The following is a 22,155-nucleotide window of genomic DNA, read 5'->3' on the forward strand; positions in this document are numbered from 1 at the left end:
ACAATGACTCTAAATGAATTCTGGATGAATATGGTTTAATTGTGTTATTTCAGACTCTTGGGTCAACGTATTCCTCCTCGTAATCGTGTTTACTTATTCTCTTTCATTATGCACCGTGAGAGTAGCTTTTATACAGAAATCTGCAGATGTTTTAAAGGTTCCTCTTTCTTTAATTTGATGTTCTCTCTTGTTTACGCGAGCATTCATTCATCATCTGTGACCGCTTGTCCTGGGAAGGGTCGCATGGGAGGGGGGAGAGGGGCTGGAGCCTGTCCCAGGCTGTCATCGGGGCGAGAGGCGGGGTACACCCTGGACGGGATGCCAGTCGATCGCAGCAGGGCTAACACAGAGAGACAGACGACCATTCACACTCGCACCTACGGCCAATTTAGAATCACCAATGAACCTAACCAGCACGTCTTTGGACGGTGGGAGGAAGCTGGAGTAGCTGGAGAGTTGACCCTAACCCACGCAGACACAGAGAGAACATGCAAACTTGGCCCGGATTGCGAGCAAACATAGCATTTCCAGATTCCCATTACAAGCAAAGCACGTCCCTCCAACTCTCTCTCTCGCCCTCTTTATAGCTCCGCTTTTTTTCTCTTCCTCTTCTTCTTCTGCTCTTTACCCTCCAGATGTCATCGAAATTTATAACTGTAATTATGTTTCCCTAATAACATGTTTGTCCCCCCAGCTCATCAGCCTACTTGTACGCGCTTCCCTGCCAAGTGCACTTGCCAAAGCCTGCTGTACATGTTTGATGTTGTTAGCTCAACCCCTCTGTGTCGTTCTTTTCTCTTTCTCTCTAATGTGTTGTTGTTGTTGTTGTTGTTGTGTCTGCAGCAGTGACAGAGTTGTCTCCTCTTCCCTGCAAGACAGACACCCCGTGCACTTTGTTGTTCTGCCCCCCCACCCGTTCCCCCCTCCCCGTCTGCAGTGCATTGTGGGAAGGCTGCTCTTTTTCTGAGCGTTGCATGGCAGCGGGCCGCCGGGTTGTGATGAGTGTGGCTGCAGTCAAGCCGCGCTCAGATCTGTTTTTCTCTTCTTTTCTTTCTTTCTTTTTTTCCCCCCTAACTCTGTGGGAGTCGCCCCCCTCCCTGCTGCGACCTCCTAAGGTTTTCAGCGGTCTGGTCTGGGCTGACTGGAGCATTTATGCACCTTGTGTTTCCTCCGTGTTTCTCCCCTCTGGCTCATTAAAGTCTAAATTCCACCAACAGCTTTGAAGTGCTCAATGTGTTTGTGTGTGTTTAGTTTTTTTTTCTTTTTATTCTACGTGGAGATATTTGCACTTGTTGCGCCTGCAAAGCAGATGTTTTTGGGAGACGCTGAGAACAAGAGCAGTCCTACGTCGCTGCGTTGCCCTGAACGCTGCGAAACGCATGAAGGTGCATTTCAATCCTGCCTTCTCTGCACTCGCTTCTGTGCAAACCTCTGACGCTCTGGTGTGATGCAGACCCGCCACCTGCTGCTCCCCAGCCCCAGACTCAGAGCCTCTGGGATGACAAGAGGACAGAGAATGATAAATTGACTGTAGTCTGCAATTTTCTTGTCAAAGCAATGTGAAAAAAGAACGCTGCTGCCTTTAATCTGGCTGCCGAGCCCTGCAGTAGGATTTTTTATTTTTTTTCCTCTGCTTTTCTAAAGCTCCATTGAAGTGTTACCTGCCTGCCTTGCTCAGAGGGAGGTTGCTGGTTTCCAACCAGATGTTGATCTCTATTCTCTTCTGTGCTCAACCTCTTGCAAACCGGTGTGCATTTCTGCATTCAACAGCGTCTCACCGTGAAAATATCAGTCGGTCATGTCGTACCGTCACGTCAGGCCCTTAACTCAGCAAGTGAGCATGGTAGAATCATAGTAAACAGTCATATTAATCCACTTTATAAAGCTTTGGGGTGAATTGAATCACATTGCAAATGATTTATTGCCGGTCTGAGAGTTTGTGTCGTCTGTCAAACACAGTTCCAAACGGCAGCGAGTCACGGCTGCAGCCAAAAGCTCGACGGTCACTTTACGGTCAGCAAACCCAAGGAGCAGCCCCCCCTCCTCTCTCCTTCTCTATCCTCCTCTCTCTATCTCTCTCTCTCTATCTCTGCCACCCTGCCTGACTCATGTCCTTGCCCTCTCTACCCTCCTTCCCTTCCCAGACAATCTTGTGCACAACAATTTTTCGTGGAATCTAAAATATGTCACACTTTTCTTCCCCCCCAACAGCATTCGCTGCTAAACAGAAAGAATCTGCAGAATCCGTTGTGCACGTCTAAGGGGCTTTTTTTTTGTGCCAGCCAGAAACTCAACACTGACAACCGCTGACGTCTCAGCTCGTGCGGCCTTCATTAAGATCACATCATTTTGAGTGATGCCCCTCCGCAGCGATCTTACATAAATACTCAAACTGAGTTGCACGCTAATCCATACCCCGTTCGGTTTTGTTTGGAGAACACAAACATATTCCAAAGCTAAATCAGAACAGGCTTGCAAAGACGCTTGAACTGTTTTTCTTTTTGTTACTGCCAGCAACTGGGTGCCAGTTGGCCTCTGGTGGAACTCGCTGTCATCAGACGAGCTCGGCCTGCCCGTCCGCTGACAGGTAAAGCTCCGGAGGCTCTCGGTTCTAGGACGGAGTCGGTGTGCAGCGCTGTCGTGGGACGGAGCGCTCCGCAGCCTCTCAGCATTGTTGTCAGACTTTTGGGGCGAAGCAAAAACACAAATAGTCGCACGAATAGACAGGACTCGTGTGTAATATCTAACTTCTGAGAGAAAAATAAATAAATAAACTGTCTAGCTTCCTCTAGCTTGCCTGATCTCTCTGCATTTGCATATTGCCGTGTTCCAAAATCAAAATATGTAGTTTCTTTTTGTGTCTGCGCATAACTGGAATATCTGATTTGACCCGTTTCCAGTGGTTTGATTTCAATTTTCCGTTCGATTCCAATCAGAAAACGTCCGTCACTCTTTGAGCTCTGCACCAAAGACGGATCAGAACTTCAAATTGCCGATGCTTGATACTGAGCAAGGATGCTTTGTCACATGCTTTTTATTTTTGCATCCTCGTTGCATCTCAAAGCATCGCTGGCGGCTATTTTGGACACAGTCTTTGCCCTTGTCTCTTCCCGATCAGCTCTTTAGCAGCACTCCAAATTAGACCGTAGAGCTATTTTGCGAAAATTACTCTGAGGTCGTCCGTTTAGATCTGTTTGTCAACTTCATTTCACCTCAGAACGCCGAAATAGACGCGAGGAAAACAAATCACAAGACTGTCCGAGGCGTTATTGGCACTTCCCGAGCCGTTACGCTGAACGGCGCGTTTAATCAGCGCGCCGGATTAGGAAGGGATCGCGTAATGCTTGATTAATAAACCGCGGATTAAGAGAGGCAGGCCGATTCATTTGATGGAATATGATCTGCAAAGGTGTCAACATCCATCTCCCAACATCTTTGTGTCTGCTCAGTGATCCATCTGCACAAAACCTGACCTGCAGACCCAGGAACAAGTTCAGCGAGACGGTTATAACCAATAAATGTCAAATTGAGGCGTATGTGTTGGCGCAACTTTCCGTTTATGAAATCTCAGCCAAAGTATGTCTGTGATTAGAGTCTGGAACCAAAAAAACACTGCACATTCATTTGTAATAATAACATAAATAATGTTCTAATAAAAATTACCTTTCTGCCATTAAGGATTTAAATGAATCTTAGGAAACTAATTTAATCTAGACCGTGTTGTTGGACTTGGCCTCCGTCCAGTTGCTATTTTTCAAGCGCTGTCTGGAAAGACGCATTAGAATTATTATTTTGTTTGTTCTTGGCACGTCAGACTGGGACAATTTGAACCGTCATGTGTGCAGAAACTATTATATCCCTAATCTGATGCAACTTGCTCTCACATCTGACAGGGTACATTTTCTAGATTCCACTTTTCTCTGTTGCTGTGACTCAAACATCCCTGTCCCCTTCACCCCACTTCCCTCCTCCTCGTTCCCTCGTCGCCTCCTCCTCCTCCTCCTCCTCTACTCTTTTCTTCAGAAGCCAAATAGTTGACTTGCCTCTTGGCAATTCACGTCGACTCTATCCGACAGAGGCCTGAATACTTCTCGAGTGTGTCATGGTAGATTGTTCTTTTGGGTGCGTCTGTGAGGTGAAGCGTTAATCGCAAGCATCGTGATTAGAAGTAAAAACCGTGATGGTTCAAAGCGCGTTTCGTCAAATGCAAACCCGGTGTGTATGAGTAAAAGGTTGGCCTGTGCTGTACCTGCTGGCTTGCTCGTGTAAACCTGCACACGCCCTTATTGCTGCACTGTATTCAATCAAGACACGCGCAGAGTCTAAATGTTATCTCCTTCCTGTCTCCTTACAGTGCCTGGGAACCTAGGCTGCTTCAGGGACAGCGGAGACCCCCCGACTCTGTCCGGCACCAGTGAGACCTCCAACAAGCTCACAATCCAGAACTGCATCAGCTTCTGCAGGAAGCAGAGATACAAGGTGAGTTTTGAAACTGAATTAGGAATGTATAAGTTAAAAAAGTTTGATTCAATTTAATCTGACGGAACGTGTAGGAAAGTTAGTCTGGAGTCACTCCGTTGGGAACTGATCGTCGGTTGACGAAGATCTGAAAGGCCAGTCAGATTGTTTGGGGCGGGTAATGGGCTGAAGAGTAAAAGCAATGGAAATCGATTTGTTTGCCAATCGGTTGTAGGACTGTATCAGCTGAAACACGTCCCGTGACGAAATCTAAATGGCTCTGGCTATGCCGGGTTAAATGCTACATACCAGAAAAGTAGGAGGTCGGAAATTTCAGACGTCCTACTAGGAAAAGTGCTCTGGAATGCCACTTGAAGCCGGAGGTCCTACTAGCGAAGTCACGGCAAATCGATCTAACCCGACTTCGCTGAGATGCAGCAGCCTGACGTCACAGAACAATGGCGGCGCCCATGGAGATGCACACCGTGAATGAATGTTAAAACATCATTAACTAGACTTTAAAATGCATTTATCTGTTTTTTTTTGGTCATACTAGATATCATCATATTACACAGCATGACACAGTGTGAGGATGTGTCGCTATAATCTCTCTGCATAAAGTTATTAGATGAAGTGTAGCCAACGAACGAGTCTGACAAAAAGAGAGGAGGTTTGTTGAGCGTCTACCGTTAGCTTTCAGCACAGAGAGAAGTATATTACCTACTGCTGGTGGAAAAACTTTGGGAGACCTCAATGTCGATCATTGTGGAACGCTTTGAAGTGGCATCTAGTACACTCCCAAGTGGGATAAATCCGACATCCCAGCTTTCTGGAATGCAGCATAAATGATATAAATGAGCACGAGCTACAATAGTCAACCCTTTATGTGGATCATGTTCATTTACAGGCAGTTTCCTGACACTTATCACCACAGTGCTGTCTTTATTCAGCCGTCAAACTTCCTGTTCGAGGGATCATCACAGAAATCAGGGCTGACAGCTGGAAATGAACGGTTATTAGCCCAGTGGGCACCTCCCCTTCAGTTGCGTCTATCTCCTCTCCCGTGCCCGGCTTTGCCATTGTCCCAGTTAAACACACTGCCAGGTGTTCATTTTCTGTCTCGGCGGATCCGGTTCAGCTCCGTCTGCACTGACAGATCCTGACAGGTCCCCCCTCCTCTTCTCTCGGTTTGGCAGATGTTGCAGGAAACGGCGACAGATTGGCATCGTCTGCCTACCCTTGGACTGTCGCGGCCCTGGGTGCAGAATCGGAGCGTCGGTGCTCGGAAGTACGGATCCCGCGTGACTTTTTGACAAAGAGCATGCCTGATGAGTGAGACAGCGATGCGTCGCTTGTTTGCTCTGCCAAACGTGTTGGCGTTCGCACGCGCCACTGCTGCATCAGATAGAATAATGCAGCGGGGACGCAGCTCGGCGAGGGCAGAGAATTCTTATTCCATGAGGGGAGACGCAGAGTGGGAAGTGATGCAGTACCTTCAGTTGCACGAACTCATTTAGGGCCTGAGTATTGAACAATGGTGTCCTTTGCAGCGAAGGACAAAAGCCCTTTTGAGAGCGGCGGCCGGTGGCAGCGAGGTCAATATGTGTGAAGGTTTTTTGACGTTCCACATTCCTGCTCCAACACTTTCGGAAAGAGTTTACTCACTGTGAAAGTCAGATAGGTGCATATTCTTTACAGTTTATTCTCTGCACCGTGTGTGCAGCTGTGTGTTTAAAAGGAGTCTTTCTAATCAGCTGGGAGCTCGTGGGCATATAGAATCAGATTGCAGCACCTTTGTAATCATGAGAAAGAGCAATTGGAGTCTTGAGTCAGGTTTTAAAGAGAGAAGGATGCAGATAACTGCACGTTAAACACCAGCACAAGAAACATATAAATCTCCTTGTTTTTGAATGTGTCATGTATTTGCAAAGTGGTTATGTAATCATGCATAATTTTATGGAAAACATTCATGTTGAATATTTTCACAAAACAGCCTAAATCTTTGTGTTTCCTCCTCTAAATGTGTGTTGTCACTCAGCACAGTGGGCCCTTCAGTGTTTTCCCTTTGTGGCGGCCATGTCAAATGGATTTATAATGAATGGCTTTGCCCAAAGTTTGTTTTGAATATGTGACGCAGCGAGTTGCACAACTCCCCCTCTTTGTGTTCCGCAGCTCGCCGGCATGGAGTCAGGATACGCCTGTTTCTGCGGCAACGAAGTGGACCTGCGTGACCACGGCGAGTCGCCCGGCATGGAGTGTAACCATGTTTGCTTCGGCGACCACACGCAGCCTTGCGGCGGAGACGGCTGGGTCATCATCTTTGACAGTGAGTGCTGACTGATGTTCAGAGTCTTTGGTCCTTTCCTGTCTGCGCTGTGTTCCGGGGTCAGCGGTTGGTCCCTACAATTTTTGAAGTGTTTTCATGGTAATAATGTCCATCAATAAGTTAACCATTTAACAACTAAGCCACAAAATGTCCATCTGGACTTTAAACTATAGAAAGGTCAGAAAATATCCCGTGAGTTGGAGCTTTCGCCCCATTTCTCCAGAATACCTTACTTATTTCCGATTTACTGCACGTTTTAAGAGTGTAATAACCTTCCAGGAGAGGCGCAAGAGAAAATAGAGAGAGAAGTTAGCACTGATGCCTCACAGCAAGAAGGTTCGAATCCATGGGTCGACTGGGGCCTGGAGTCTGCATGTTCTCCCTGTGTATGCGTGGGTTCTCTCCAGGTACTCCAGCTTCCTCCCACCATCCAAAGACATGCTGGTTAGGTTCATTGGTGATTCTAAATTGGCCGTAGGTGTGAGTGTGAATAGTTGTCAGTCTCTGTGTTAGCCCTGAGATAGACTGGAGACCGGTCCAGGGTGTACCCCGCCTCTCGCCCCAATGACAGCTGGGGTAGGCTCTAGCCGCCACCCCCCCTTTCTCGCGACCCTTCACAGGACAGGCGGCTACAGAAGATGAATGAATGAATGACATCACATTGGCTGTAAACCACAACAACATCTTGGAACTTTTTCCGATTGCGCGTTTCAAACCGTGACGTAATTGCGGTAATCCAAAGTGCGCTTCGTTCCCCCTGCCGACGCACTCGGGTCAATCGGTTCACCTACGCAAGCATGGATGGGGCACGCAGACCTCCACACTGCTACGCATTAACAGTTAGCTTTAAAGTTTACGGTATCAGATGCGTGTTGGTCTTAGAGCTTCGCCAATATCTGAGTGAAGGTTTGAGAGAACTCTTTTTTTTTTCACTCTTCCGATTGATTTTGAGGGTTTTCTACTTTGGGTTATTTTCTAGCTTGGACCGTACACAAACGTCCTCGCCCACAATGTTTTTGTGGGCGACGTAGTTGGTGATTATGCTCGGGGCAAAGATCTGCCGGGCCAAGTCAAGTCATTTGGGCGGTCTTTATGTGGTGATGGACAGAAGAGTAACAATCATCTGGGCTCCGTGGAGTTGAATTTGTTTACAACAAAATGTCTCTGATTGGTCGGAGGACTATCCAATTGCACGCAGAGGCTTTTTTTTTTTTTTTCGCTGTATACGCTAAAAAAACTGCCGATAATGAAATCCAAATGGAGAATACTAGAATATATATTTTATTAAATTAAATTAAATTTAAAAACTATGTACTTAACTTAACATGAGGTCAGTCATTGTTGTGTCCAGCTGTGACCAAATGAATGGAACTGATAGAGGGAACAGTGAAATAAATGATAATGCTTGTTAAAGGGGAATTACCGTTTTTTACAACCTGGACCTCATTTCGAGCATAAAATACGATCGTTTACTCACCCATATAACTTTGGTGTCATTTGGAGTCGTTCGGACGATATTTAGATCTGCGTATATCCATATAATGGGAGTGAATGGGGCACCGAAACACAGCCTCTAAATAACGCATTATCTGCCACGAAACTTGTTCATTTCACCAATATTTTGTTATGATACGCTAGTGCTATTCCCCGTTGAGTCCAGAGTTACCTGTTATCTATTCGCGGACGTGCAGCGGTTTGTTGTTCTTTGGCCAGCTGTTCCTCTCTCTGCCTCCGCATCCTCCTTTCAACAAGCTCCTCACCTGTATACTCTGACTCAAAAAAATATTCAGCCATGTTGCAAAAAACTAGCAGTAGCAAATTACAGGTAAACAAGGCTCTCAGAGATGACATCATCCAGGTCAGAGGTTAGTAGGTCAATCTACAGACCCTGGATGATGACAACAAGTAACTCCGGACTCAACGGGAAATAGCACTAGCGTATCACAACAAAATATTGGTGAAATAAACGAGTTTCGCGGCAGATAATGTGTTATTTAGAGGCTGCGTTTCGGTGCCCCAGTCACTCCCACTATATGGATATACGCGGATCTAAATATCGCCTGAACGACTCCAAATGACACCAAAGTTATATGGGTGAGTAAATGATCATATTTTATGCCAGAAATAAGGTCCAGGTTGTAAAAAACAGTAATTGCCCTTTAAGAATCTCCATAGCTTCTAACCCAAAGCCAAACATCACACATCTTCTCTGTCTTTCAGCTCGAGTGGGCGCCTGCGGCGGCAACTATTCGTCTCCATCGGGGGTCATCTACTCCCCCGACTTCCCCGACAAGTACGCGCCCGGCCGCGTTTGCTACTGGACGATCCAGGTCCCCGGATCCTCCGCCATCCTCTTCAACTTCACCTTCTTCGACATCTCCGACCAGACGGACATGGTGGAGCTGCTGGACGGCTACACCAACCAAGTGGTGGCCCGCTTCGACTGGCGCAGCCCGCCGAGGGAGCTGGTGAACGTCACGGGCGACTTCGTCATACTGTACTTCTACTCGGACCGCACCAACCAGGCCCAGGGCTTTGCTCTTCTTTACCAAGGTAAGGTTGACCCTGGGTTTCACTGCGACTAGTGTCCACCTGATTTAACTACAGATCCCTCCAAGCCCACCGAGGACAGTATTTGCATGATCAGGTGTGCAGGCTCCCGGGCTCCACGACGCAGCTTTGCATGCTCGGTTCAGGGAACTAGCGCCTGTTGGTTCTGTCGAGGCTGTTGTCACGCCACCGGCAGGGCCTTTTCTCTTTTCATTTGTTAGTCAATGCCTCACAGCCCCAAGTGATGCCGCGTATTTAAATAATGTTTTGTTTTTCTAGGACCTCGCTCTCTTATCAAGCTGTGGCAGACTGCTTCGCTTCTCCAGAGTTCGCTCCACGGCAACGTTTTACGCCGTCTACATACAAAACGCTCTCATTCTACGCATCGCACGTTCAGATTTTTCGATTTCACCGCGTAGTCGAGCCGAGAACCTCACAGCGGACTAGTTTATTTCTTTTTTTTTGGTCCAGCTAATATGAAAAATGTTTAATTTGGAAGTTGTTTTCACATTTCACTCTGTCCTCTCATAAATAGTCTGAACGTGCCAAGAAAAATGATTTAACGGTTTAATTTCTGGGGCAATGAACAAAGCACGCCCCGGCGTAATTCAATGCAGGTGACATTCGAGCTCGCAGGCCGCCACGGCGAGAGGCAATCTGTCCCCGCTCCTCCCTCTCTCTGCCTCCATTTGTAATCCCGTGTCATTTTTCTCGCCTGGTGGTGTTACAGTAAAAACAATATCACAGGGTCGACATCCAGTGACCTCCCGACAACAGGCGCGATCCTTTCTCCTGACATCGCCGATCTTGTTTTGCGGGAGGCACCGTGCCGCCCAGGAATGGAATCTGAGACACGGAATGAGAAAAGGTCACCTCCTCCGAGTAATAGGTTTTTCTTTTTACAGATACACAGAAACGCCTGGGACGGAGAGAAAGAGAAAGACAATAGTATTTATAGTATATTCAATATCTCCTCGGTGGCAGGCTGAGCGGCCGAGGCTGCAATTTCAGGGTAATCGCTCTCAGATGACGATGGCAGCTGGGTTTGGAGTGGCGGTATTTTGTTTGCAAATGGGGAACATGTGGGACGTTCTGGGAACATCACGTCAGGTTGAGCGTTTTTTTTATGAAAAGCAGAGAATGTCCCACGCTGCTTTTCCATGTCCAGCCGCCGCTTACGGGAAAGCGGAACAGGCCTGGATCAAACGGTATCAAGAAGAAGTGTTTCTCCACGGTTGGTTGAGAGCAGCTCGCCAAGCGACCTGGAAGAAGTTTTACCGAAGATCAGAGAGAGCAAGGAACAAGGCCGGGGCTGAGGTTGATGTGAAACAATATATATAAATCAGCCACAACATTATGACCACTGACAGGAGAAGCTGAGGGAGGACAAGGAAAGGAAAAGGCTCAATCCCCCATGGTTCTAACAAAAAAATAAAATAAAATAAATAGTTTAAGCACTTTTGGACCTGGCATTCATTGGTGTGGATGTTACTTAGACATGTAGCACCCACCTAGACCAGACCAGGCACCCCCACCCCATAGCAATGACACTCCTTGATGGCAGCAGACATCCCCTAAACTAAAACTAAAAAAAAAACATGAAGAACAGCACAAGGTGTTGACCTGGCCTCCAAATTCACTAGATCCCAAACTGTTTAAGTATCTGTGGGATGGTCCACAGAGGCCCCTCCCCTCAAAGGGCCCCCTTCTGTTGTCAGACCCCACAGGACACCCTCAGAAGGCCCATGTCCATTCTCTGATGAGTCACAATGGTTTTGGACGCCCAAGGTGGTCATAATGTTATGTTTGATCGGTGTATAATATATGGCATCAAATTCAGACACACAGTGTTCAAGCAGTGTTGAGCTGTGTGACCCTTCAGCTCCTCCGTTATCGATAATTATTGATTTGTTGTTGAGCTGACTGGACCTCCAACAACTCACCCGGCTGTGAGACATGCATTTAAACATTTGCTGTTTTCTTGGAGTTTCTTCTGACTCGCCCAGTTCTAGGTTCTACTTTTAGCCTGAGGATGTTTTGCAAAACTGGGCCCCCAAAGCTCAGAGCTCGTGAGATGTGCTTGTCACAGATTAATGATTGGTTCCTGCCTCCAAACCTTGTTTACGCAAATTAAAATGTATGAAAACAAAACAAAAAAAAAGAAACGAAAGGGCAGAGTGACCGTCACAAACAGCGGCCTGCTTCGTGTCACAGCTCTCAGAAGCCGACGGTTCAGCGGACGGACGAGAAAATTTTTAAACTCACACGCTTGATTTTAAATAAATCACATCTACGCTATGTTTGGGAGAAGTAAATGAAAGGCAGAGGAGATCTCATTTAGGATATTGCCTTCCTCCTCCGGGAACACGTAAATGAGTCGAAATAGTCCGCGCACTCTGCCGCTGTTGTTTTATGAAGCCAACTCTGTCCATCTGGCGCTGTAAGCAGGTTAAAGCAAACGGAATTTATTGCAAACACTTTTTGATTCATGTCTGGAGCGGTAAAAAAAAAAAAGGGGGGGGGAGAGAAGCTCTCCGCACCACATGTTTACAGCACGTTTGAGTGTTTTTGCAGAGTCAATCGGTTTCTTAACAAACGCAGTTAGTATTGAGCGTTCACTCGTGCCCCTGCTGCGTACGTTTTCAACAACATGACCAGCGTGGTGGATCCTATTACGGCGTGCACGCTGCGACGGCCCGGCTCACACACAGGAGTAATTAAAGGGCCGCTAAGTGATCTATGTCCTCGACTTAAAAATACAACCCACCCCCCTCCTGTGTCCCAGCCTCAGGACACTCCACTTTGCTCGTCTCGAGAAAATACAGCCCATTTTGCCCACTGCAGGGATCTGTAGCGCTGTGGCAAAATGTCTGAAAGCAAGTGATATTAGGTAGGTAGGTGGGTAGGTGGGTAGGTCAGTCGGTAGGTAGGCAGGTGGGTAGGTAGGTAGGTAGGTCGGTAGGTATGTAGGTGGGTAGGTGGGTACGTGGGTGGGTAGGTAGGTAGGTAGGTAGGTAGGTAGGTAGGTAGGTAGGTAGGTAGGTGGGTAGGTAGGTATTTCCAGAGGGAAATTCAGCTGTCCAGTAGCTTCATCACACAGGAACACATATGAAAGATATTTAAGTTATATAATACTACAAATATTTTATAGTATCAGCAGTTGTTTCTTCACAGGGAGGCGTTGTAGAGGGACAAACGTCCTCCTCAACCTGTCCGTGGAGCAGGACAGAGACAGCAGACTGTCAGTGAACAAGCTTCTCTGCCTGACTATGGTGTCCTGTAGAGGGTGGTGGACATTGTTCACGATGGACCGGAGTTTCTTCAAGGTCCTTCCGTCTGCCACTGATGTCACCTCCTGAAGAAACAGAGACGGCTCTGACCTTTTTTTGTATACTGAGTCTATGTTGGCCGACCCAGTCCAGTTTGTGATCCAGATGTAGACTCAGGTACTTATAGGCAGTGGTGTCTTTTCATTGTTATCTGTCCCTACACAAAATAAGACAGACTGGTTAGACCTCAGTATTATGTTGGGTCGAATCTTAAACTATTTGTCTCCATTCTTGTACTTTAACTTACTTTAAAATCAACTACCAGCCTAGCTATTATAAACTTAATAGCTAGGCTCAGTCAGTCAGGTGAAGTAACTCGGCTAACGTTATACTTTTAGACCTTTACAATAACAAACAAGCTTCATGGACATTGATAAAATCTCTGGGCATTTATCACAGTTTCATCTAACGTTACAGTCTAGTATGAAATTCTTATGAACTGGGTTGATTATACACTTACTGAAAACCAACAATGAAATTGCCCCCACCCCCCAATAGCTCCAGGCTAACATAACATTTGTCTTTCATAACTGTAGCCTACTTGCATCAAATCTCTTCTCTAAATGTGCAGTCGTTTTGCGAGTAGTTTAAAACAATGACTCATCTGGAACTTCAAAACTTACCTCAAAATTACTTGGAAGACACTGCATTGGAATCGCGCATCTTTCAACGGGACGTGCAGTGACCTGTCAATCAACTGGAGGCACCTGAGGTGTCCAATCAGGTTCCAGAGGCGGTCAGCGCATCCCCCGCCCTACTCTGCCTCTGACTGTCTCATTAGTCCTCGTGCCTAAAGTTAACCAGGTCAATCAGTGAAGTCCCTGGCGGCGAGTACTAGCCGCATCAGGGGGGGATTTAGAAGTGGGTATACGCAAGGCTGACTGAAAAATAAGTACTAGGTACCTGCGTACCCTGGACTACACCAGTGCTTATAGGTCTGAATCACCTCTACACACTCCCCGTTGATGGTTACGGGCTGCAGGCGGCTAAGGAGATGGAAAGACCGACATCATTACCGAGGCCGAGCCATGATTTATGCATTTCAGGACGGACGAAAATAAATAATAGATTTACTTAAATAATGGAAGTGGCAGCTGCTTCGCCCCTTCCATCTTCTCTTAACCTATTTCCAAACTTTTCTCAGTGCTGCTCAAATATATATATATATATATTCAAGGGTAAAGAAGTAGAGTGATGTAGGCAGATGTAATAGTGTTTTGTTGCTTTTTGCATTTCAGCCGTGTGTGTTACATCAGAGAATTACTCAACAAGAATGAGCCATGTTAGCAGCCCGATCATACACCAATCAGCCACAACATTATGACCACTGGCAGGAGAAGTGAATGACATCAACCATCTTGTGACAATTCAGTGTTCTGCTGGGAAATTTTTAGACCTGGCATTCATTGGTGTGGATGTTACTTAGACATGTAGCACCCACCTAGACCAGACCAGGCACCCCCACCCCATACCAATGACACTCCTTGATGGCAGCAGCCATCCCCAGCAGGATGGACTGGTACCTGGCACCTGATAAACTCCTATTTTGCTCCATAACTCCATCAGCTTGTGTATGTAAGTCACTTAGGTTTGTGAAAGTATTGGTTTTAAAAGGGTCAGATGCGGTCTACATCTCCAACTGATAGCTATCTTTGAATCTGTCTATAATAATAACTTTAAAATCTTCAATTTTCTGCAGACAAAGTTAATAAAATAACAATTATAACTCAATTAAAACCAGTAAAGGCTGTCTGATAGAAGTCTGTTTTTAGTAGAGGTTTAAAGGTGATCACAGAGTCAGCTGACCTGACTTCCTCAGGCAGATCATTCCACAGCCGTGGGCCCCTGACCGCGAACGCCCTGTCACCTTTTATTTTCAGCCGGGTCCTTGGCTACACACAGCAGACCTCGAGGTTTGTGCAGGCCTGTAAGTTGCTAAATCATTTGTTATTCTCGTTTCCCCAGCGATCAGAGGCCAAGACACCAGAACGACTGATGCCGACGCAGAGGACGAGGACGGCGGCGAGGATGTGCCCAGCACGGCGGGGCCCCGGCCGGCCGGCGCCGCCGCCGTCACCGAGAGATCCAACAGCACGTCTAACGGACGCTCCTCCCAGATCCTCTATGTGATCACGTCCAGCCCCGGTAAACCGGAGCACAACATGCCAGGTCAGTGGGCTGGACGCGGCGAGACCACCGGCCACAGCGCTAGTATGTCAACACCCACTGCTTCTACTTGCACCTCTCTTCACCTAAATGCTGTGGGACGTTCGTCAGCTAGAACTCCCATTTACCATGACCTGGTTTCTCTGAAAGTATTGCAGTCGTCTCAGTTCGCTGAGATGCTCTGGGAAGCTGCGGCTTCTATGATCAGACGTGGAAGTAATGCTACGTGACGCTTGTTTTTTCCTGTCAGTGACTCAGAAGTTAAAGTAACTTTGGGTCTCCCCGCTGATCGCAATCAGCCGTCGCCTCAAAGGCTACGCAGGCTGGACTGACGCGTCCTGACGATTTTTCCACTTCCGTTAAAAATGTTATTCTTTCCGAACCCCAAAAGCTCTGCCTCAAAAGTTCTGTCTGACGTACTTCTCAGCCGGAGGAGAACAGATGTGCACTGATAATGCATCATCGTTTCTTGACAATTTGCTGGCTGAGCACTGCTAACAGGTGTGCCAGCGGCGCTTGAATAATTGTTTGCTTGCTAATCTTTTCAGTCTGCTTCAGTTTGTTTTCATTACGGCGGTAGGAGATGTGATGTCTTGATGCTGTGTTTCTCCCTGTGTGTGTGCGCAGTGTGGACCATCTACGCGCTGGCTGCTCTCCTCATACTGACCGTCATAGCCATGGTGGCAAAGCTGCTGCTGCACGTCACAGTCAAGTAAGTATGAGGACGTTAGAGGCGTCCGTGACCAAGAATCACATTCATTACAAAGCATTTACTTGTAGTTTGCCTAACCCTAACCCTAACCCGCCTAAAGATGACATTCACACATTTGACGTGTCAGCGTGGAGGATTATTGTGATGCGTCCTTTGTGTTTACCTGCATTGCAATTGGCAGCTATTCCTCACTGCCACAGTTTTTTTTTTATTTATTTATTTATTTTTTAATATGACTAGCTGAAAGCCGGAAGATCTACTCAGGGGAAATTCAGATTCTGCTCATTTCAGCAACACCGGCAGGCAGTGCAGGAGAATAAACTGGTCTATGAATACCAAGTTTCCCTTTTCTTTTTTTTTCTTTTTTTTTCTTTGTTCCCCCTGAAAATGTAAATTAGAAAATAGTTCATGTTAGTTGCGGTGCAAGGCAAGCGCTTTTCTGTCCAAACTTTAAGCACAGCTTCCCCAAATGGGCCACTACGAAATGCTTTTGCACGATTTCAGTGGAATCATTTAAAACGGTGTTAAATTTTTGGTTAAGGCGTTGCTTTGAGTCAATAGTGGTGGATTGAGGGCAATGATAATCGTATTAAAGGGAAAGAAAAGCCTGAAATGAAGCAGATATATGCATTGATGCAAAGTTTAGAAGGTAGTGTCAGCTTCTTTCTTCCACCCCTGCAATTAACAGTGTGCACTGATGCTGTGAGTTGGAGCTTTGACCCCATTTCTCCAGAATACCATACTTATTTACGATTTACTGCATGTTTTAAGAGTGTAATAACCTTCCAGGAGAGGCGCAAGAGAAATTAGAGAGAGAAGTTAGCACTGATGCCTCACAGCAATAAGGTTCTGGGTTCTAATCCGTCGGCCGACTGGGGTCATTCCGTGTGGAGTTTGCATGTTCTCCCTGTGTCTCCATACTCCGTCTTCCTCCCACCGTCCAAAGACATGCTGGTTAGGTTCATTGGTGATTCTAAATTGGCCATACCCTGCCTCTCGCCCAATGACAGCTGGGATAGGCTCCACCCTCCTCACGACCCTCCAGAGGACAAGCGGTTACAGACGATGAATGAATGAATGAATAAACTTTATTCTCTTTCCCCTGTTTCCCTCTCTCTCTCTGTCTATTTTCCTATACTGTTTATTTTTTCCTCTCAGGTCCCCGAACATCCCGACTGTCAGCGGTTCAGACAGCTGCAGCCAGAGCACGGCGTCCTCCGAGCCTTGGATCATCCTGTACCGGCCCTCCACCATCTCCCTCTTCAAGAAGAAGCTAAAGAACCACCACGGGGACCTCAGCCCTCTGGTGGGCAACTAGGGCCCCTGCCGTGCCGCACCGTTAACCGTTAACGCCTACTACCGCCAACCCTCAACCACTCTGCACAAGGGCCCCGTCGGATGCCAGGCCCTCAGACAATGCATGAAACTCTACGAGGCGCTACGCTAACACGCCAACAAGTGAGCGGCTAATGACAACTGACTGAGAGACTGCTGCTGAATGGTCCAAAGTGGCAAAGCCCTCCCGTCCTGCTCAGGAGGGGAAGAAGGGAGGGGGGTGTTCAGGCAGGGCTGGTCAGTGACCGCAGCGTCGGGGGGAGGAGAGGAAAAGATTGGACGGAGGAAGAGCTGCAGCTTTAACAGAGACACTTTTAACACGCGGAAAGCCATTTCCATTAACCACGGATGTCCCCACCAATCAGCATACCTCCAAAAACCCCTCCAGACTGCAGGCTCACCAACACAGCCGTCGGCTAAACAACTGTTCAGTCCAGTGCTAACCAAACCTTCATCGAGGAGACGGTGAAGAAGTCTTTGACACACATCCACAAACGCTTAACAGTAGTCTAACTCTTACTACTAACTGCCTCGTACGGATGACGAACGCAAAAGCCAGAGTCCTCCCATCCAAAGAGTTGTATATGTATTTGTGTTTTCAAAGCTGTATGCAAAGTGCTTACATTTCCTTTCTGTTTTTCTTTTTTCGTTTGGACGTCTTTTACGTGACAACTAGCTTTTCTGAGGAGAGGGAAACAGGACACGGAGGAAGGTAGATATCACAGCAAATTAGGGATGAATCACTCGCCGCAAAACGGAAAGATCACAGAGACCGAGAGCGCCCACTCAGTCTCTCAGCGCTCAGCGGATTCGGGCGGAAAGAAGAAGACTCCTCGTTTACTGGAGGGTTAGAGCGGGTGGGGGTGGGGGAGGGGTGGGGGGAAGCGAGCGGTGCAGTTTTTCTGCAGACAAACTGCCATTTAGAGAGGCCTGGGCAGATCTGAGGGCTTTTTTCTGCTCGGCCGTGGGTGGGAGTCTTTCCGGTTTGATGGTGTTCAAGTGCCTTAAGGATCTCCTCTCCCCTTGTCTCAGATTCCTCACATCTGTTTCTGTCACAAAGCAGACGCGGGGTCCGTCTCAAAAGTCTGCACTTCCTTAGACTCAATGTACATATGAGGAGTTTCATTCCAAAAGAGGATTGTAAATGTAAAAAGAAAATAAATAATAATAATAATAATAAACTCTTCGTTCCAGCTAATCCAGGCGGGATCCTTTATATTTTTGTTACGCGATGAACATTAGATGATCTTATTTTCCAGAATGAACACGTAGTCCCTTTTTGGAATCGAACTCTTCGTGTAATGGCGGACGAGGCTTTAAAAGATACGCTTGTTTCTTACTTGGTGTGCTCTTATGTGTAGTCTTGGACATTTACTGAACATATTGTTCGCATTAAGTTGTCTTTTGATTACAAGGGGTGGGTGAATATTGTTGTATATTATGTAATTCAGTGTGGGACTGATATTTATGACCGCTCTTTGATTTTTGTTTTTTCTCGGCAAAGCATTTGAGAGACTTGTCAGAGACTTTTTTTTAATTTTTGCTCAGCCCAAAGGTGGAATTTGCTCAGCACAGACGAGAGAAAAAATTGTCTAGATTCTACATGGCACTGCAGACTCTTGTCACACAGATTTCAGTTGAGGCCAAAAGGTTGAAAACGAACAGCACGCCCAGGCGATGGATACGGCGCTCAGAAGGTGCCGCCCACAAGCTGACAGCAGGTTTGCAGCTGGAACGGTTTTCTGTGCATTGCTGTGACATTTTTACTGCTTGTGAAAGGTCAGAATCTCCTAGTGCACCATCGGCATGGTAATTGGCCTTTCCTGTTGTGTGTGTGCGTGTGGGGGGGGGGGGGGGGCTTGCAAAGCTCTGCAAAGCGTCATCCCAAATGTTTTTCTCGCTGGCAGGATGAATAAAGAAAGTCCAAACTTCGATGCACTTAATTTTGCTTCTGCTCACAAGATGAACCAGTACTTATTCACTTTTGCTTTCAGTTTTACTGACTCGTGCGGCAACCTGAGCACTTGAAAACAAAGGGTCATATGTTACGCATGACGCAGCTTTGACATCCAAGTCCAAAGATTTTTAATTTTTCAAGACAGAATCAGAGGCCGAGGTTAAAAAACGACAAAGAGCGTTTGTTTCCCCAATCAGAAGTTTGTAAAAATGTGACTCTGTGTTATATTCTGCCTGTCTGCTCAACTGTAACTCATGTTAATTATTGCAAGACAACAGCACATGCCCGTGGGTCTGTGATGTTCAGAGCAGCCCATGCGTGGAGAGAAGAGGGAGGGGAGAGAGAGAGAGAGGCGAGCGTCGACGTGAGAGCGATGGGAAATTAATGCGCGTTCAAATCAAACACAAGCTAACGAAATCTGACAGTTAAAATCTAACAAGGGCATGTTTGTTTGGATAGCCCGGCGAATTATGCAAACTCCCATTTTCTGTCCCGTCCTCCAGTCAATTGGAAAATTCCGCGCTGTCTTCTGAGTGCCGGAAACTGTCTTGTCCCAAACTGTAGTTGTTGTGAATGTCCTGCAGTGAAAACAACACCAGGAGCACCTGCGGGAAATGATCACGAGGGGTTACAACATTGTTTTCTTGAAATTGTACAAAGCAAAATAGTGAAAAATGTTAATTTATACAGTAAATTATTGTTATTTTGTATGTGAATGGGATATAATCTATCTTTTGTATAAGTGAAGTATCTTTGTAGTTTTATTTAATGTGTCCTGGTTGCAAAATAAACACTGTATGCATGTTTCTTAAGTCTGCGTTGTCATTACTCTTTTGTTTTGCTCCAAATACACAAAGAAAAAATGTATTTAAACAGCAAACTCTATTAAACGCCAGGGTTACTGAGAAGCATACGGGCCACACATATGAAATCAATCTAATCCCATTCTCCCTCTTCCCATTTAAAACCCTTTTGTGCATAAAACAAAGAAGATGCAGCGCGATTTTTGTAAAACTGAGTTCCCTTAAGTGCATTCAGGTGGCGTCAGCGTTAGCACGGTGGGACATCTGCACCGTCTCTTGAAGCTAAATGCTTATCAGATATGCGAAATGGCTCCCAGATTGCTCGGAGATGCACAAACACACCGAGGGAGGGGTTTCGGGAGTGCCATGTGTAACCTATTGGCTCCCCTCTGGGGTGAGGTCAAGCATGCAACCTGCACATTTTAGAGGGAACAGCAGGAGGCCCACTTTACTACTGGAACACCATGGAGAAGAAAAAAAAAAAAATCACAAACATGCAGGGGAGTGCGTAACGAGCTGGAACACTTTGGATGTTCGCAGTGATAACTATCAGTATGAAGTGTTGTTGGTTGATTTCTGCTAGATGAGGACTTTGGGACATTAGGAGGACTCACAACCTACATATATATAATATATATATATCCTCACATGGGTCTGTGCCTGACACATATGCACACAGGTGGTATCGTCCTGTGCTACAGCTTTGGGCATTCTTAAAGGGGAACTACTGTTTTTTACAACCTGGACTTTATTTCTGGCATAAAATACGGTTGTTTACTCACCCATATAACTTTTGTGTAATTTGTATTTCTTCGGGAGATATTTAGATGTGCGTATATCCATATAGTGAGAGTGACTGGGGCACCGAAACGCAGCCTCTAAATAGTGCATTATCTGCCACGAAACTCATTAATTTCACCAATATTTGCTACTGCTAGTTTTTTTGCAACATAGCTGAATATTTTTCCAACTCTGAAGTTGTGGATGAACCATAGCAGTAGCAAATTACAGGTAAACAAGCTGACCTGATCATCCAGATCAGAAGACATCATCCAGAGTCTGTAGGTCAATCTACAGACCCCGGATGATGATAACAGGTAACTCTGGACTCAACGGGGAATAGCACTAGCGTATCATAACAAAATATTGGTGAAATTAACGAGTTTCGCGGCAGATAACGCGTAATTTAGAGGCTGCGTTTCGGTGCCCCAGTCACTCCCACTATATGGATATACGCTGATCTAAATATCTCCCGAAGGAATACGAATTACACCAAAGTTATATGGGTGAGTAAACGTTTAGATTTTATGCCAGAAATAAGGTCCAGGTTGTAAAAAACAGTAGTTCCCCTTTAACAGTCAATAGCAATGGATTACATCCCTGAGGGGGACAATTTGATGGAGTTGTGGATTTTATGAGTGTCAGCCTGTTTTCCTGGTCAGGACAGCCATGTACTTTACGTCTCCAATCCTCTACCCCCGTGTGCCATGGAATTTCTTAATTCACTTTGTGTGCTTTTTTTGGGGGGTGGGGGGGGGGTGGGGGGTAATCGATTAAAGTTTCACTATTTGTTGGCTGGGCTAGTGAAACTGGCTAGTAAAACTCCTTGGCCCATTATTCCTAAATAGTCAGAGAATCCTCTCACTTAGCCTAGCTTAAGAGGAGTGATTCCAGAACAGAGAACTCTGAGCAAGGAATGGATAGAAACTCTTTATCGTAGTGAGGAGGCCTAGAATGGACCGTCAAATCAATAGACTTAATCATAGAATCTAATATTTTACAGAAAAAGAAAATCTCTGTTAAATCAATAGTAAGCTATACTTTAAAAATTATCCTACAGGATGTGTGATTAAACTCAGGCCCACTTGCACAGTATTCACATGCTGATAGTTCTATGTATTTGCTTCCATTCATTTACCACGCTGGTCATTTTTCATCCATTTGGTATTAACGAGGGTAAAATGGCTCAGCTTTCATCAATATCTGTGATTGGCGTTCAGATCTTCCGCAAACTGAGCAGCAACCGAGAAGAAAAGAAGTAGGAAACCCAACTGGACAGAGGAACAGTCTTTGCTTCTGGCTCAACTGGTCAATGAGAATAAAAGTGTTTTGAAAGAGGTCGATTTGGCCCCAATGTCACACAACAAGCCAAGAAGCAGGAATGGGAAAATATAGCAGATTAATGCCTCCTTTCTGCTTAAGAAACTCCTAAGGCTCTTAAAAGTCCTCCTCCCTGCTCTTAACAGATCTCACATTAGGAGCTCTCTTAAGATTCTTCAGGAATACCTTTTATCTTTACCAGGATCTACTCTTAACTTTGAGGGGAAATTCTTAGAAAACATCATGATTCTAAGAATTTTCTTAGAATTCAGCCACTAGGACGGCACCTGACTCCCGTGAGGGTGCAACTGCAGTAACACAACCTCTGTGGAACTGTGCTAATCTTCTGAAGACTGGCGCACAAGTGTTTTGTGCACTTGTGCATCAGAAACAAAAACACAAACTGAGGTTATTTAGAG

At 46.1% G+C, this 22,155-nt stretch overlaps 1 protein-coding gene across 2 annotated transcripts in view; it reads left to right on the forward strand.

Annotated features, from left to right (window-relative positions):
• Positions 1-18,723, forward strand: part of kremen1 (kringle containing transmembrane protein 1) — a 63,699-nt gene extending 44,976 nt beyond the window's left edge. Inside the window, exons 4-9 of one of the 2 annotated variants that reach the window (XM_084551459.1) lie at positions 4,355-4,479; positions 6,631-6,784; positions 9,005-9,337; positions 14,629-14,874; positions 15,457-15,541; positions 16,700-18,723. In XM_084551459.1, the coding sequence (XP_084407585.1) occupies positions 4,355-4,479; positions 6,631-6,784; positions 9,005-9,337; positions 14,629-14,874; positions 15,457-15,541; positions 16,700-16,859 (1,103 nt within the window). In that variant the 3' untranslated portion in view covers positions 16,860-18,723. The remainder of the gene's footprint in view (positions 1-4,354; positions 4,480-6,630; positions 6,785-9,004; positions 9,338-14,628; positions 14,875-15,456; positions 15,542-16,699) is intronic. The other variant, XM_084551460.1, reaches the window with a different exon arrangement.
• Positions 18,724-22,155: the final 3,432 nt, after the last annotated feature.

This window comes from Chelon labrosus, assembly GCF_963514085.1.
Source record: "Chelon labrosus genome assembly, chromosome: 9".
Taxonomy (NCBI): domain Eukaryota; kingdom Metazoa; phylum Chordata; class Actinopteri; order Mugiliformes; family Mugilidae; genus Chelon; species Chelon labrosus.